Source organism: Brachyistius frenatus, unplaced genomic scaffold (genome assembly GCF_029030835.1).
Source record: "Brachyistius frenatus isolate BFR_SWC_R1_liver_20210118 unplaced genomic scaffold, ASM2903083v1 Contig_36, whole genome shotgun sequence".
Lineage (NCBI taxonomy): Eukaryota > Metazoa > Chordata > Actinopteri > Embiotocidae > Brachyistius > Brachyistius frenatus.
In genome coordinates this window covers 567,467-584,223 of record NW_027210635.1, presented here as the reverse complement: position 1 = coordinate 584,223, position 16,757 = coordinate 567,467, and the positions used below count along the sequence as shown (strand labels likewise).

At 44.3% G+C, this 16,757-nt stretch overlaps 1 protein-coding gene across 3 annotated transcripts in view; it reads right to left on the bottom strand.

The window, feature by feature from the left end:
- Positions 1-11,693: 11,693 nt before the first annotated feature.
- LOC138622404 (uncharacterized) overlaps positions 11,694-16,757 on the bottom strand; it is a 134,670-nt gene continuing 129,606 nt past the window's right edge. Inside the window, exons 2-3 of one of the 3 annotated variants that reach the window (XM_069701174.1) lie at positions 16,032-16,186; positions 11,694-15,585 (exon numbers count right to left, since the gene is read on the bottom strand). In XM_069701174.1, the coding sequence (XP_069557275.1) occupies positions 13,811-15,541 (1,731 nt within the window). In that variant the 5' untranslated portion in view covers positions 15,542-15,585; positions 16,032-16,186 and the 3' untranslated portion in view covers positions 11,694-13,810. Of the gene's footprint in view, positions 16,187-16,757 lie in introns of all 3 variants that reach the window. The other 2 variants (XM_069701173.1, XM_069701172.1) reach the window with 2 other exon arrangements.

Here is a 16,757-nt window from a genome sequence, read left to right as displayed (position 1 = left end):
CCCATTGAGAAGGCGATGTGATATTTCTCCAAATTTACAGTTGGCCAATCGGATCTCTGGGTCGGAGCTACTTGTTGTATAATATACCATATGAATCCCATTTAATTTAGTTGAGTTTCCTCCATGGGTCTGTCATTCATCTTCCCAAATGCACGTGCTGCTGCTTTCTTCAATGTGTTGCAGTCGGTGAGGGAAGATGTGGAGATATGCTGGTGGGGCACGATGTGAGAGAAAACGATGGTGACCTACAGAGACTTCGTCTAAGACACAAGGCCTGCTATTGTCTGAGAGCAAGTGACTGGCTGGCACAATAAAGCAGATCCACATGGAGACTTATGAGGAATTCAGGCTCATGGTCAAGTTCTTTGTCTGTGGCAGGAAGCCATCGTCATTAAGAGGAGGTGGGTTATAACACATCCTGCAACATGTCAGGCAAAAGGATAGTCACTCTGCACCTGCATCCAGGGTTTGCATGAATCTCACAGGAGTTGGACATCCCTGCTAGATTCCTACTTATTTCTTAAACAAGAGTCTTGAGCTGCATATTACATTTTTATTTCTGAGCATGTTAGCATGCTGATGTCAGCATGTAGCTCAAGACACCATAGTGCCTAAAAGCAGCCTTACAGAGAGGTTTCAAAACATTTGAATTCTTATGCCTCAGTTTCCTGGGTCGGCACCGCAGGCTGTATCGACTGGGGTTTATTTCTTTCAAATTTGTATCAAACGTTTGTGTTTTTTTTCTTGTGAATGACTGAATAGTTTGAACCATTCAGGCTTCTGTGCGTGCGCTGTAATCAAACTATTTAGGTGCAAAAAAGCGCTTTCTGCTGAAGTGCACATACGAACAGAAATGAGGATTAAAGGTCACAAGAAGATATTTTTACATTTAAGTTCATATTTTTTCAAGTTTATCTCATTACAACGCTCAATTTCGTGATGGGAAGACAAATTATTTATTTTCAATGAAACGTGCAGTTTTTGAACATTTGAATAAACTCTTAAGGATACGTACAAGCACTATAACTAAAAACCATAGGTGCACAAGGTGGGAAGGCGGTATCTATACTTATCACAGGCGACATTAATGTTGTGGTAACTATAGAACATTAGCTAGGCAACTGGATTTGTCAGAGCTTCAAAGAATACACCCAGAAGTCCGTAATGAGCACCTAGCAACCGCTCGGCCCAGGTGACGCTGTTCTGTGGATAATTACACCATTATTGCCAACAAGCTCCAAAGAGTTGCAGAGAGAGAATGAGAGAAGTAACGGGTTGTGACTATATCGATATAAATGACATCGTCTTATTTATTCTGTTGATAATATTTTGACATACTTAAAAAGTCAATAAAAATCCCAGATCTTCTTAGAACAGAGCCAGACTCCCTGTTTCCTCCCTTTTAAGGGCAGGGTTAAAACAACAACAAAAAGTAACTGCATTTCCCAAATTTCCATTCAAAAACTAGCCTGAAACCCATTTTTCCAATATGGGCGACCTGCGCCTCCATCCCGTCTGTTTTGGCTGTGAATTTTGGGCCGTTTCCCCTCTCAGTGCCGATCTAGCGATGTGTAGCCTTGACCTCTCTGAACCGGAACCTTTTTTTTTTTTTTCTTTTTTTTTGGACACCTGAACCCAGAAATAATCTTACACGAGGCTCTCTGGAATGTCTGCTCACGATCTTCTCGGGTCTCGCTCACTTGAGGCCCGTTGCTCGCTGCTTTGTGACAAACTAGATTGAACTGGATAAGAAACTTGGTTCAGTGGCTTTCTGTGTGGGAAGAAGAATCAGTTACATCGTGACATACTCTGGAGCTGTGGGAGTGTATGTGTATGTGTGATTGACAACAACGGAAGAGAAGAAAAACAGACAGCGTGAGCAAAAGTTGTGTGTCAAAAGGGCTGCGACGTTATGCGTGCGTTTGTGTGAGTTACTGGATGGAGGTCAGGGTGCATCTATGCATGAGAATTGAATGAGGTGCCACAGAAAAACATGTACTGCTTCAGCACTTTGCCTGTTTGTCAAGAAATATAACCGCTGTCCAACCAGTTGTTCTCCGTGTGAACAACCTCTTTGAATTCTTGCATCTGTTTTTGTGTGTGTGTGTGTGTGTGTGTGATCTCTGCAAAGGCCACAGTTAATTTGATTGCATTATTCTGTGCAGTCAGTCTAATACAAAAGGTCCTTTTTGTAGCGGGTTATGTAACTGACCACAGAATACAGTTTATCTTCTCCACTTTAAGATCCTATTTTAGTGATCTCACTGGAAGACCCTTCTCCGAGGTTTATTTCCTCTTCCCTCCCACCGTATCTCCTTTCCTCTGTAAACTGCAGTGATGCCGACGCCCTGCTGCTGTAGTCGACTCTTATGTAACGGCTCACAATATGCGATTGATGCCTTCTACTACTGTGGAGGTCACGCTGAAATTGGAGGATGCATGCTTTTAATCAAGCTGGAACAGTGTGCTGGCCTTTTATTAACTTGACTTTGTGGTGCATGAATGTAAGGGAGAATACACGAGGTCTTAAAATCCTGTATATTTGAAATCATCATGAAAAAGTGAGCTACTTTATCGGCATCAAAATTCACATACACTTCATTTTTTTCCTCTCAGTTCATAAGGTTTCAAAGCATGGCACTATCTTAAAGACAATGACTCATCAGCGCAACCTCAAAAACATTTTCCTTCCTCTTAGTATTTTTTTTTTTATCACTCTGTCATAGCCTATGATTTAACTTCTCCGTCATGTTGAATCTTCCTCTCAGTCGTGAGGCTTTTAATGACTCCGGCACACCCACCGGAGAGAGCGAGTGGGCTTTTCTCAGTGTGTGACACACTGTCCTGAGCAGCAGACTCATAACGGAAGGCTGTAGTCACCCATCCACAGCCGTGCGGTCAGCTGCTGCTGGGGGGCCCCAAAGTGAGTCTATGCTCACATTCCTGTCTCAGGAGAACATAAAAATCACCCTGCCCTTCTCTCCGTTTTCTCAGGCTCAAGCCCACCCCTGTAGATCAAATAGCAACTTTGTTTCTTCCCTAAAAGGTGGCTTTGTTTCTGTCCCAAATGCAAACACTCACAGCGCTGCATTAACACTGTGGAAAACGAACGAAACCTGCTGGTGGATAACGGTTGGTCACAAAAGGTGGACACCGCATGGACATGACATTCCTGCAGTCGGCCACCGAGGGGGAATCAAAGCCAGCTGCGACACGTGACTACAGTTTAGTCTGCTGGTTTGCGATCCCACCGGCTGCTGTATATGGTCAGGATTCTTGGAGCTAGTGAGATATTTCCTCAGAAGTCCAGGAGGAAAAAAAAAGGGAGGGGGGAGGGGGGCACCAAAAGAGAGAGCCATGTTAGGAGGGCCAAATCAGAATTTTTAGCGTGCCCTTCCTTGCTGGAGTTTCTCTTTGCTCTTAATCAAATGCCCCACCCACCCTCATCGCCCACTCTGTGTTACCCCATGGCTTCAGTTGTTCTGCCTTGGGTTCATTTGAGGCTGCTCGCCAACCTTTTTGGTGGAAGGGTGAAAGCAAGGTGGGGTGGTGTTGAAGAGAGTGGGTGGAGCTGACCTACATTTTGATGCTGCTTTCAGCAGGCTGGTACCCACAAAGGACTGATTGACTAATATCTATTTCTGGTTGAAACTCTGGCTGTCAGGAGGCGTCAAAAGACACAAGATTACACCAGATGGTAACTTGTGAAAACGTTTTAGCACGTAACAGGTTTTAGTGGAGACTTCCATATAAAGATAGTAATAATTAGAAGGGTGGAAGAGTTTAATTTGTCACTTTTCAAAGGCTTTTTTTTCAGCCAGGATTTGACAGAGGCAGAATTCACTAATATGTTGCTTTTTTTCAGTTTGCTGATTTGAAGTTTTTCAATGCAGTGGAACATCATGATACAGCCCTTGATTCAAATAATGGTGCCACTAAATAAGGGTATTTATGTTTTCTATTGCAGTTGTGATGAAAACGGTGCATGCTGTTCCCACACTAAAGGCCTTGGAGATGCAATGCACCATAACAGACCTCTACATAGATGCCCGCCGAGATATCAGTACCGACAGAGGAATGACAACAAATGCGAAGAAGATAACTGTAGCAAGCCAACAAAAATATCTTACTAAATATGCATTGTTTTTGATCAGTGTGAAAAATGTGAAGATACCTGCTTTAATAATAATAACTGCCCCAGCTTGAAACCCAACAGATATGTAACTTCTGATTTAGTTAGGGCAAAGCAACATAAACACAAAGTCAAGCTGCGTGAAGAGAAACAAATGAGCCGGTATGATTATCAACCTCGCAGTTGTTGTTGTAGGGAAGGTTGACCTTACTGGGGGATTATGTGAGCTCATATGCATGTTACAGCCTTTGGTGAATGAGATTAAGAAATGTGAATAAACATGATAAAAAAAATCAGATTAGTGTTATTTTGTTGGTCACTTTCCACATCTTGTTGTGCCGTGCCTGGTCTTTTTGTTTTAGTGAGGGACGAGGTCAGAGACTAGATGCCAAATATTGAGGCTGTACATATGCAATACTATATTTACATGATAACCTATTACATGCGAGTTGACTCAATGAAATTAAGAAACGTGAATGAAACTGTAATTGTTTTTAACAGTTCAAGCAAGGCTGATATGATAATCAGCTTGTGTCCCCCGATTTCAAATGTTGTTGTTTTTAAATCCAGACTGACTGACAGCATTAACTGTAAACACTGTAAATTATCCCTATCATTTGAACAAAACTCATATTCATATTGTTATTACATATAACCGTTGTATTCCACACAGTTTATAAGTTACAGGTGCTGTTTCACTTTGTAAGCAAAGATTTCGAAATGTCCCTTCAATAATATGTTATTTGAGATGACATCACGTGAAAATGTGACATATTTTTCCTGGATCAACAGAAAATTGTTGAGATCAGATAATTCATTTTATAATATCTTTTGGGTTTTTTTTGTATAGTTTTTCTGCTGGATGTTTTGCCAACCTCATCCAGGCTCCACAGCAAATACAATTTTTAATTGAACATTTGTGAACGAACATACAAATAACAGCAAATGTTTGTTGTTGGTATGCAAATGCTGGAAATGCATGTGATGTGATATGTTTCTGTTCCCGTGTCCTCTTTTCAGGGAAGACGTCCCGTCACGCTGATCTCAAGTACGCATCAGAAATCAACAGCGAGGACTTCATGTTCCGATTCGAACTAAAAATGTGAGTCGAGCATAAACAGTCTTTATTCTAAGGCTGTCAGCAGGACACTTTATCTCCGTAGCACTTCATTTTGCTTTTTGCTTCCTCGTTCCTGCCACTCCCCGTAAACACTCGTATCAGATGGTTGAGCCTGCGCACACACACACACACACACACACACACACACACACACACACACACACACACACACACACACACACACACACACACACACACACACACACACACACACACACACACACACACACACACACACACACACACACACACTCCTGCACCTGTGACTGTGACTTTCCGCAAGGTCACCGTGGCTGGAGCCCTTCCAAAGTCAACAATAAGCATAACGCACGGCCAACTGCCACATCCATGTGGCTCGGTGAAAAGACAAAACCCATGTAGGTTTCTTGTTGACGCAGGTATGGCCTCAAAAAAAAGTGTAGCTTGAAGTATTTAAATTTAAAGCTCAGAGAGATATCTGTTAAAAAGGTTCAGAGTGTCTCTGTTTTAGAAATAAAAAAAATAAAAAAAATCATCTCTTGTTGCTCCTTTGGCTGGAACACATCACATGTGACTGTTGACCTAATTTTTCACCATGGAAGGGGAATTGAAAGCAAAAACAGGGGCAAAGCAAGTGAGGGTAATTTGCCGGGAGTTACCCCTCCCTTTATTTACATGCGCACACACATAGACATAGCCCCCCTCCCCCCCCTCACACACACACACACACACACACACACACACACACACACACACACACACACACACACACACACACACACACACACACACACACACACACACACACGCACGTTGCACCGTCGTCCCGGGCCCCCGACTGAGCCGTCTGAAATCAAAACAAACATTCCACACTCCCTCTGCCCGGACCCCACAGTAACACAGGCAGCTGTATGTTACTCAACTAGAACTACAGGCAGCAGATTGCCTAGTATTGTGTAATACCTTCTCCAGTGCTTTCGAACCTCCATGATGCAGTGTGCTGCCAAAGTGAAAAAAGAAACAGTATGTTCACTGTGTGACACAAGAACTCAAAATACCACAACAGAAGTTTCAAGATGTTATCACAACCAGAGTAGATTTCAAAACAGCATGTGTTAAAGGAAAGGCTTCGGCGCTGGCCTTTTTTTCTTTTCCACATGATAACAGACAAAACGTGTCATTGTTTGCACCGCTGCTGTATTTTGATAGTCATCACATGTTACCGGCAAAAGGCTCATTCTGTGTGTGAGTGTGTTGTAAAAACTCCGATTGCCATCCAGTCAATATTTAGATGAGATTAGCAGTTTCATTACGACGTGTAGGTTTGTCGGGCTGCCCTTCATACAGCAGCACGCTGAACTTTGGCCTCATGGCAACAATAGTTATTTGTACCTCGTAGCACATCATTAAACTATGACATTGTAAACATTATAAATGTCCCGCACATCCTTTCAGATTTAGGTGTAATGAGGCTTCAGTCTTGCGTGTCCAATGGCAATTAATGACCCAAGTCACTGTATAGTAAATCCAATGTAAAACTTATTTTTGTCTTTTATTGTCACCAGATACCACTGATTCTTACTGTGCGCATGCTGAATGTTTGATATTGGACAGCAGCAGTGCAGTTGTGTAATCGTGGTGAAACAATGTTGCTCCTCTACTGGCAGCCAACATGTTTTTCATGGTCTGATTTATTGTCTTCGTGTTTTAAAATGACAGGTTGTGGTGGCGTCTTGAGAGATGTAATGGGATTATAGGTGTTTTTTTTGTTTTTACAAATAGAGCTCTTCCAGCTCTTGATCAACAGAGAAATTTCCGACTCCGTGCATGCATGACTCCGTCCCGTGTTTCCCTGCTGTACGAGCTCGGCAACCTCCACCTGAGAAAGTGTCTCAGCCGGCGGTGGCATCTGACAGAGAACTGCACTGTATAAGTGGAGTCCATTTAACATTCAGCTGTTCAGTCCTTTGTGCATCAAAATTATTCACGTGACCATTGTACAATTCCCTCCTACAGTATTCTGTGTACTAAAACTATTCTGACTTTACCTTGAATCGGTAGCACTTTAGTAGCACTTAACATGGCACTTACTGATGGCACTTTGAAGTTTGGCTATCTTGAAGAAAATTGCACCTTCTTGATTGTTGTGCTGAATTTGTACCCTCATTGTTGAAATGCACTGATTGTAAGTCGCTTTGGATAAAAGCGTCGGCTAAATGAAATGAAATGTAATGTAATCTGGTGTGGGGAGGGCTCGGGTGGAGCTCTGTGTGCCTGGAGCTGCGATGAATGCACAAACAACCGAATTTGTGTTATTTGTATCGCCCTCACCTCCGTCATCATTTCTATGAGTTAACCCACTGGTTTTGCGAAGAGGTGCAGGTATGGCTGCTGTGTTTGTGTGTGTGTGTGTGTGTGTGTGTGTGTGTGTGTGTGTGTGTGTGTGTGTGTGTGTGTGTGTGTTTGGGTGGGGCTGCAGTGGGGTGGCCCACTGCGCAGACTTTTCTGGTTTTTTTCCCGCCTCGACTGCAGTTAGCCGCCAGCCTTGAGGCCCCGCAGGAAGGAAGCCCATGGGGCAAATGACACAGCCAGCTCTTTGTTTTTACTCCTTGCAATGTTTTCCCACTCCCTCTCTGCAGCCTCCAGGCCTCCATCATCATTCATTCTCTGAATCGCTGACACTATTTCACTTGTGCGCACACCAGCCTTTTTTCGCTCTCTCTCTCTTGTCTCTCCCTCCGCTCGGTTTTCTCCTACGTTTCTAATATGAGCTGGCAGAACCTGGCGTTGCAGATAAAGCTCTCACCCAGGTCGGCCGGTGCGTGCCAGTCAGCAGCAGACTCAATGCTGCATTTGCATTTTGCTTTGCTGAGGGGGAGGACTAGTAGCGGGGATCCCTCTGCACTGCAGGTGTAGGTGGTTGAAGTAATTCGTGCACCATTTGTAGGATTGTAGGATGTTTTTTCCCACCAGATATCAGGACTGGACATGTTGTTGTTAAAATGGGTTGTATGGATATAATGATGAATGGGTAAGTGGTTGAGAATTAACATTCTTAGATGAGTCAGGTTTTGCTCTTTGTTTAGGCTGCTCCCATTCCTCATCAGATGGTGGTACAGACACACACCTTTGGAAATATTTTTAGCTTGTTGGTTTATTCGCAAAATAACCCACAGACCTGTTAAAAAGAAATTAATAGATAAAACGGACACGGTAGTAATTTTTTTATGACAGCGAGGCCAAAGCTAAATCAGGGTCAGGCCACTCCCTGTCCCGACACAATTCACTCCACCCGCTGCCTCAGACCAGTTTAAATGTGGGTGAGCAACTGCACAGAGCATGGCATGTTTGATCTGCCTCGTTTCTCAATGTTAAAATGCTGATGTGACACTAAAAAGTATTTCAGTTTTATCAAAAGATATTGCCCCCAAAGCTAAACTGCACACTTAAAACACAGATTTTAAGCTCCCTACAATTCGTCTTCTTCTTCCTCTTGTACGTATTCATCCACATTTACCTTTACTCCTCGTCGCTCTCTCTTCAATCCTTATTTCTTTATGTTTGCCACCTCTGATCAGACAACATCCCCTCTGTGTCTGTTTAACCGGGGATGAGGTTTGCGCTGAGCCTCGAGCTATAAGCTAGTTATGCAAGATGAAAATGGTTTTGATCCTTATTTGCTCTCATGACTTACTTTTCCAGGAATAAACACCGTTTTATTTCTTTTTGACGGCGCAGTTGTGTTGTTCTGTTTGTGTGATGATCCTGTTTGATGCGGCACGCCGTAAACAGACCGTGATGAGAACTTTCTGTGTCGGATATAATGGACTGATGGGAATTGTGTCTTCAGGGTTACGATTGTGTGATGTGTGAATCATAAGCAGTATGTGAAGCTGTTGATTATTGTGTCTCAGTCAGTTCATTCCTTCCTTAACCACCGTATACCTGCCCTGATGGAGTTTTGTGGTTTCGCAGTCAGGGGAATTTTGGCAGTCGTCTCACCTGAGTCTGACCTGGTTTCGCAGCCATCCTGAAACCTGCCACAGAAATGTATTAGAAGCATCGCGTCATGTGTCATGTTGAAAATGAACCAGATCTCCGCAGTCCCACCCCCTCCACCCCCCTGCTCTGTTCTGCTTTCTCATCCCCCCCACCCCCTTTTCCTGCTCCACTAACCCTTTCCCCCTGGCTGTGAAGGGGAACCAGGTAACACGAGAGCCCTGTTTCTGCTCTGTTTGCCAAGAGCATCTCGGCTGCCAGAGACAAACAAGAGTGACACGGATGGAGCCATAACCTTCATCGATCCGTACATCAGCACGCTCCTTCTCTCTCCCTCTCTTCACTTCTTCTTTTCCTCTCTTCTCCCCTCTCGCGCACTGACCTACTTTCCTCCTGACCTGTTTATGCAAGCTCAGGTGCTGCCTGAGCTGTGCTGTTTTTGCAGAGTGTCACCTTGGTATGATCCCATCATAGGTGTGAGGCAGGCAGAGGGTGCCATTTTAACTGAACAACTCCTCAAAAGCCAAAATATGATATGACAGACAACGTGCTTCTTTTATTCTTTTTTTTGTTTTTCCAAATGTGGGAATGTGCATTGGTATGTGTCCGTCTGTGTGTGTGTGTATGCATGTTTTTGCTTGTGAGTGTGTGTGTGTGTGTGTGTGTGTGTGTGTGTGTGTGTGTGTGTGTGTGTGTGTGTGTGTGTGTGTGTGTGTGTGTGTGTGTGTGTGTGTGTGTGTGTGTGTGTGTGTGTGTGACTGAGAGCATTGTGAAGGGTACTGATGTGTCAGCCTCAAAGAGGTGCTTTGTTTGCAGGCTTAGATCAAGTTAGCGCACAGAGTTAACTTCCCTCCCCTCCCGTATCCTTCCCCTTTCCCTCCTTCCCCCCTCCGCACTGCTCCTCCCTTTGCCCTTTATGCTGTTATGAAAATGACCCCGTTTTGGTTCATAAGAGGGTGAAAATAACAGGAAAAATTGATTATTTAATGTCACTGTATGTGCTTACTTGTGTCAGTGACAAATTGTGTAATAACACGATTATCTCATCACATCATATTGCATTGAACTGTACGTATTCTGTAATTAATATTTACTATTTGCAATTAAAGGTCATCGCATTACCCCTTAGCAAGCAGGTAATATACTAGCAGATCACAGACCATTGACTTCAAGTATCTATTTATTCACATAGAAGCGAGAAGCTCCTCCTAAGGCTTGTTTTATATTTAAACGGGGTTACATATAGCCCATGAGTCTGAACTTGGATTTAAACTGGATTACACAGCAGCCTTTTCTGTGTTAATACAAAGAATGCAGTGGGACTTGGTCAGGAGGTTGGCAGGACAGTTGAGCTGGCAGCAGCAGTCAGAAGCTCAGACTGGCTCTGCCCTGGCTTTGTCCTGCGCATCACATAGAGCTGACTCCCTCAGTTCAGATATATGCTGTTTAGTCCGGTCTGCGTCGCTCCTCTGCTATAAATAGTGTGGATTTTAGCGGGGCACACCTGTTCCAGTTGACACAATAAAAGCGATCCTTTCGCTTTTTGGTCAAACATCTAACTGGAAAAGTCATGTTTGAGCAGAGGTTTACTTTAGATTATTTATTAATTTGCAGGTTTATGTGCCTTTTTCTTTTCAAGGTCATGTGTTCAAAAGTAAAGAGAAATCAAAGAGGTGAAACATGAGTCTCATGAGCAGAAGGTGTAATCAGAAGAGTGTGTACCTATATTTGAGTCTTCCTGCCTAACGGGAATGTTCGATGGTAGTTATCATGCAATAAACTCGCGTCTGGGAGGAAAAGTAGGCCAGTGTTACATCAGAAAACCTTGCCAGGGAGTTTTCTGGCCCTACCGGGTAAAGTGTGTCAGTGTGTCACTGCGAAACTCCTCTCATTGCAGATTAGCTTCTGATGCCAAAAACAGTGAGGTGCCCATGGGGAACAGTGGCTATCTGCACAATGGAAACGGGGTGTGTCAGTAAAGCCTCGCATTTATCTAAAAGTGAAGTTTTTGAGCCAGAAAGGTTCACAGGAAACAGTAGCATGTCCCCATATATTATGACATATAATATCAGGAAACTTTTTAACTGTCTTACAGGAATATAGGAGAAAAGCTTCAACCCAGTATGGTTATAATGCTGTACTTCACATATTTATTCTGTTTGGTTGCTAATGGTGATTCATTCTGAGAGTAGGCTAATGTATTACCTAACTGGTGATTCTGGCATAAGGTCTATAGATCATCATCTCAGTTGATCAGTTTATGTGCTGCCTACAGACTGTGACTGGTATGACAGTAACTGCAGCTTAAAAGCAAACAGTTTCAGACAGATCAAAATGGCTGCTCAGTTCAGTGTCAGTCGTGCATTGTTGGCTGTAAAAGTAATAAATGTGTGTCTAATATCCAAATAGTTTTAATGGCACTAAGCCCCATAAAACATCAGTGAAGGAACACAGAAAAACAGGTTCTTTTCTTGATATGTTGAGAGGTCAACATTATTTTTATTTCATTTATCTTGAAATGCTCCCATCTTCCACAATGAACATTAGTGTCTTTACATACATATTCATGTCAAAAGGAAGCGATGGTAATGACCAACCAGACCAACCACCACCCATCTCTAAACACCACACTATCTTTGCCTGTTTATTTTTTTGTCCTTGTCTTTTTCATAAAACCATCAGCAAAACCACAAACATTACTGATTAATACACACTGAAAATAAGGGGGGGGGGGGGTTAGGAGGAATGAGGCAAATACATGTCATCACAGTCAGTAGGAGAGAAGACACAGTATAGAGGAAAAACAGAACTTCACCTTGACTAAAAAGAGGATATAAAACCAATGAAACAAACGTTACAGTGTTGTTCGAGGGTGGGGGGAATTTTACATTTATACACAAGCACCAAAAAGCCAAACATGGTACATAGACTTTTGTTCCAGTGAAGGCAATTCACCACTGCCCAGTAGCAGAACTATCATGAGAAAGGGATGGATAACCCCTGAAATGGATAATGGAGGCACATGGGAAACAAGGGAAGGCCCTCTCTTCATTCACTCTGGCTCCAATTGGAGGGTTGGATAAATTTGATATTGAGTTTACTCCACAATAACTCAATTATCTAGCATCTAATATAAGCCCCAAAGGCCATGTTTGGTCACACTACAAAACCTCATTTCATGACAATTACAATAAACGGTAGCAAAGGAGGGCTCTCGCCTTAGGTCTTTACACAGGAGGAACTGTTTCAGAACTCAGTGCACTGTAGTGTGTTTATGAATGTGACTTAATTCCTCCTGCTCGTGTCCCACAGCATCCCATGCCTACATTAAAGTTCAATCTCCAGGTTTGCTGTATGTATCTAAAAAGGTCTGTACACATTCGTCGTCTATGTTCCTGTGGGCTTTTCTACAGTGAGGGGGATGTGGAGAGGAGGGAAATAAATACATCGGGCCAGTGAATGGTAACAACAACAAAATATGGTTACTAAAGCTCAAATAAACTAAAGGCTCATAGCCTGCAGCTGGTGAAGTCCACCGAATATTTAAAGGCTGGTTAAAGGTTAATAAATCCAAACATTACAATGAGGTCCTCGCCTCAGGAAACAACTTGTTCTCCATTCAGTGCTGTTGGCGCTCCAAACCGGACGGCCATTTCTGTGTAAACAGGGCATTAACTAATGATTAATGCTAAAGCTTAACAATCAAGAGAGAGGTGTTGTTGTTTTGTTTTTTTTAAATTTAAATGGGTCCTGTAGCAACAGTAGACAATGTGGCTCTACAGTAATCATGATTTGTAATAGGATAGTCACTTTCAGAGTCTACTTATACCATTGCAAGTTGTTTCACTTTAGTTTTTTTGTTGAATTTGTATTCAAATTTCTTTCTAAAATATATGTTTATAATAGATACATATATCACAGTAATATACAAACCAAGTGCTTAAAAAATAAAGGTGATGGCGATCTTTCGTGACATAATGGAGATGGCTGGGGAGAGTATGGGTTGGTAGAGGTAGGGTCTGGGAAGAGGTATGGAACTTCATATTTGTAGTGTTGGTGGTGTTGCTGCTTCTTTGGTCGAGGGAATGTCCCCAGTGTACGTTTGCATTTTATTTTTAGTTAAGGCAGTTAGCCATACATGTGTATGCTCGTCTACAGTCAGATATGTAACAAATTTATAGCACTGCTAAAGCTTGAAATTTGTGTTTTTTTTTCTACATTCCTTTTTGCAAGTTATCAAAATGTGCTTTCAGTGATGTACTCTGCTGTATATTGTTGGATGACAAAAGTAGAAAAGCCGGCAGTTCCATTCCTCCTCTCATCACATAAACAAAAGTGCTTCTGTAAGTATGGAGAGGATGTAAGAAATAACAAATCTGTACAATATATACAAATATGATACAGCCCTACAAGATGTCCAGCCTTTTTGGTGACACTGGGGATAAGGGGAGTAGAAAAGCCCAGTTTCCTGTCCCAAGGGCTTGAGGAGGGGATTTGATTATAGGGCAAAGGCATGATGGCAGGGTACTTCTTAGAAGAGAAATTGTCTTTCATTTAAGCTGTGACAAAGTGAACTTCACCTAGTCTCGCCTCTTGTTCCGTCGTCCTCCTGTCTCCTTTTTCCCGCTCTCCTTCCGGGCCCCCTCCCCTGAGGCCACATGTTTGTTCACTGCATTCGAGTTCTCTCGCTGAATGTTCTGCGGTGGCATGAGGGACAAGTAGGGATGCTGGGGGAGGGGAGGGGACGTGGCAGAGGGAGGAGTAGTTGGGGACTCCTGGCCCGAGCAGTTGCCGCCACTGCTGCCGCTGCTCATGGCCCGGTGTTTGAGTCTCAGTTTGTGGGGCAGTGCGGTTCCCCTCACCTCCCCTTGGGGATCCCAGCCCTGGGCCTGAGAGTAGCCCTGTGAGGAGGGCGGAGGCGAGGCAGGTTGGTGGAAGCCGGTGAGATGTTGGTTGTGGAAGCTGCCTGTGTCTGAGCTGGACGAAGAGGGGGACTCTTCATCATCTGTGGAGGCCTCTTTTTCGGGGCTGCAGGGATCTCCATCACTAGATGTGATGTCCTTGCTAGAGGAGGTTGATTTGGCGTGGTAATAAGCCGCACTCATGGGACCGCCCTCGTAGGTAAGCACAGGTGGCTCCTCGTCTTGTGCACTAAGGTATGGATGATGAGACTGCTGGAGATGATGGTACAGGTGAGAGTGGTTGACCCCCTCCGCTTGTTTGTGGAGTAGCTCGGCAGATGAATCGCTCTCCTGCTGGTGCTGCTGCTCTTGCTGCAGTTGCTGCTGAGGAAGTTGGCAAACTCTGTACACCTGTCTCTCTCTAGCCTCATTACGGCTGTCTGAGAGCTCATATGAAGGGGAGTCTAACGTCTTCCTCTCCAGCTGCTTTGTCACCTCAGCCAGTGTCTCTGTGGAGCTCTCGGTGATGGTTTGGGCCAGCTGGCTGACACACATCTGACTGCTGCTGCTCTGCTTCTGGGCTGCCTGCAGGTCGACGTCCTGGGTTCTGGACAGGGAGTCCACAGGAAAGGAGGCACTGCTGGCGCCGTACAGAATGACGCTCCTCTGGGCAGCCGGTGGGTGAGGGGCAGCCTGGCTGACAGTGTTGACAGAGGTAACGGGCTCCTGATGGGGCTGCGCTTGTTGGTGAAGGTGCTGGTGCTGCTGTTGGCTGTGATATGCAGCTTCCAGCTCCTGAGAATGCTGCTGGATCTGGTGGTGTGTGGGTACAGAGGCCAGACCACGATGGATGTTAAACATAATCTGCGTGGTGGTGGTGCCACTGCCAATGTCCATCTCCAGCCTGTCGCCTTCCTGCTTGATCTCAAAGGGCATAGGCTCTGGGCTGTCCCTGGAGGAGCCATCGGACATGTCAGAGAGGGAGCCACGTGGGGAGTATTTCACCAGCTGCCTGTGGCCCTCACTGCGTCCGGACTGCTCTGTTTCAGAGGAATCAGAGGTCATCATCACCTGAGAACTACTGGAGTACCCACTGGAGTAGTACTGGGTAGAGGAGGATGAAGAGGAGCCTCCATTTCCTGTGTTGTTTGCCCCACCAATCTGTTGGCTCTTTTCAATGTAGGAGGCAGTGCTTATAAGGCCAAAGCGCAGCTTCAGCTGGAGCAGCTCCGTCTTGAGCCTCACGTTCTCATCATTCAGTGCAATGACGCGGTTCTCCAAAACCATGTCATTGAGACGTCGCTTCTCCCGGGAGCGCTTGGCTGCCTCGTTGTTCTTACGACGTTTCTCCCAGTAGCAGGCGTCCTTCTTCTCATCAGAAATGAACTCCCGCTTTCGCCTGCAGGTCATGTTGGGTTTGGGTTTGCTGAGACGCCCCAGGCGAGATGGAGTACCTTGGATAGAAGGATGAGACTCTTCATAATCATCGAAAGTCTCAAGGCAGTTGAGGTTATTCCCTGAGTTTTTGTTTAATGTTTTGAGAGCTGATGTCAGATTTTCCATTCTTGTCTAGTGGCAGCCAGTTTGAAATGTTGCTTGGGCTACCGAGTAAAGAACTAGGTGAGCGGTCAAGACGAGATAGAGGTGGTTACAGAAACACCTTGTCTCCCAAAGTTCTTAGTCTGTTTATTGAAGGTTCTGTGTATTAATGCCAAGAATGAACTCAAGTGTCCAAATTAGCCAAAAAGATAAAGAAGAGCTGTAGCTCAGCATTAGCAACCCACATTTATCCACTTGAATGGTTGTCAGTTTAAAGTCCGAACTCTTCCAAGTATCAGAACACTCCTCCAGTTTCCTTATTTTACTCTTGCTTTTGTTGGTTGTTAAAGGTTCAGCATACCACGCTAAGCTGGCAGAGAAGTGTCCTAGATCTCCAGGCAAACAGCAGGATGTAGGTCGGCCCGTCTACCTCAGCATGTCAGTCTCTTGGGGAGCCCGGTGCTCTCTCTCTCTCTCTCTCTCCCTCCTTCTCTCCTTTGAATGGAAGATGAAAGGCTGCAGAGATAGAAACAGGGGGAAAAAAAAAAAGACACTTTAATCCACAGGGACTGCTGGTGTTCCATTGTGCACTCTCAGATCAGATTTACAATTGTTTCCTTTAAAGCATTTCTTCTCATGTGTCCTAATGTTTTCTTATTTTAGCGTGCATAGTGATCAAAGATGCATGTCTACATCCAAACAGCTTTCCTCTGCCATTTTGGCATGTGTGGCCTTTCCTGCCTGTCGTAACTGATGAATGGTGTTAGACCTCCCTGTCTGACCTTTTGGCCCTGCTATTGATCTGATCCGTCTGCAGCCTCTGACCCCCTGACCACTTGCCTGGTATGTTGATGTTGACCTTTGTAATGTAATGTAATCTAGGCAAGGAGTTCATCGCAAGGCTGATGATCCCGATGATGATCTAGTCACCCATGACTTGAACAGGCGTCTGCACGTTAAATATTAAACATAATAAAAGATCTTAGCTCGCATTTTTTTCAGGCGTCTGGATGCAAAACCGAAGACTTGTAATTAGATATGGCAACTGAGGCGAGTGCATACATGAAATGAAAACTGTAACGCCATA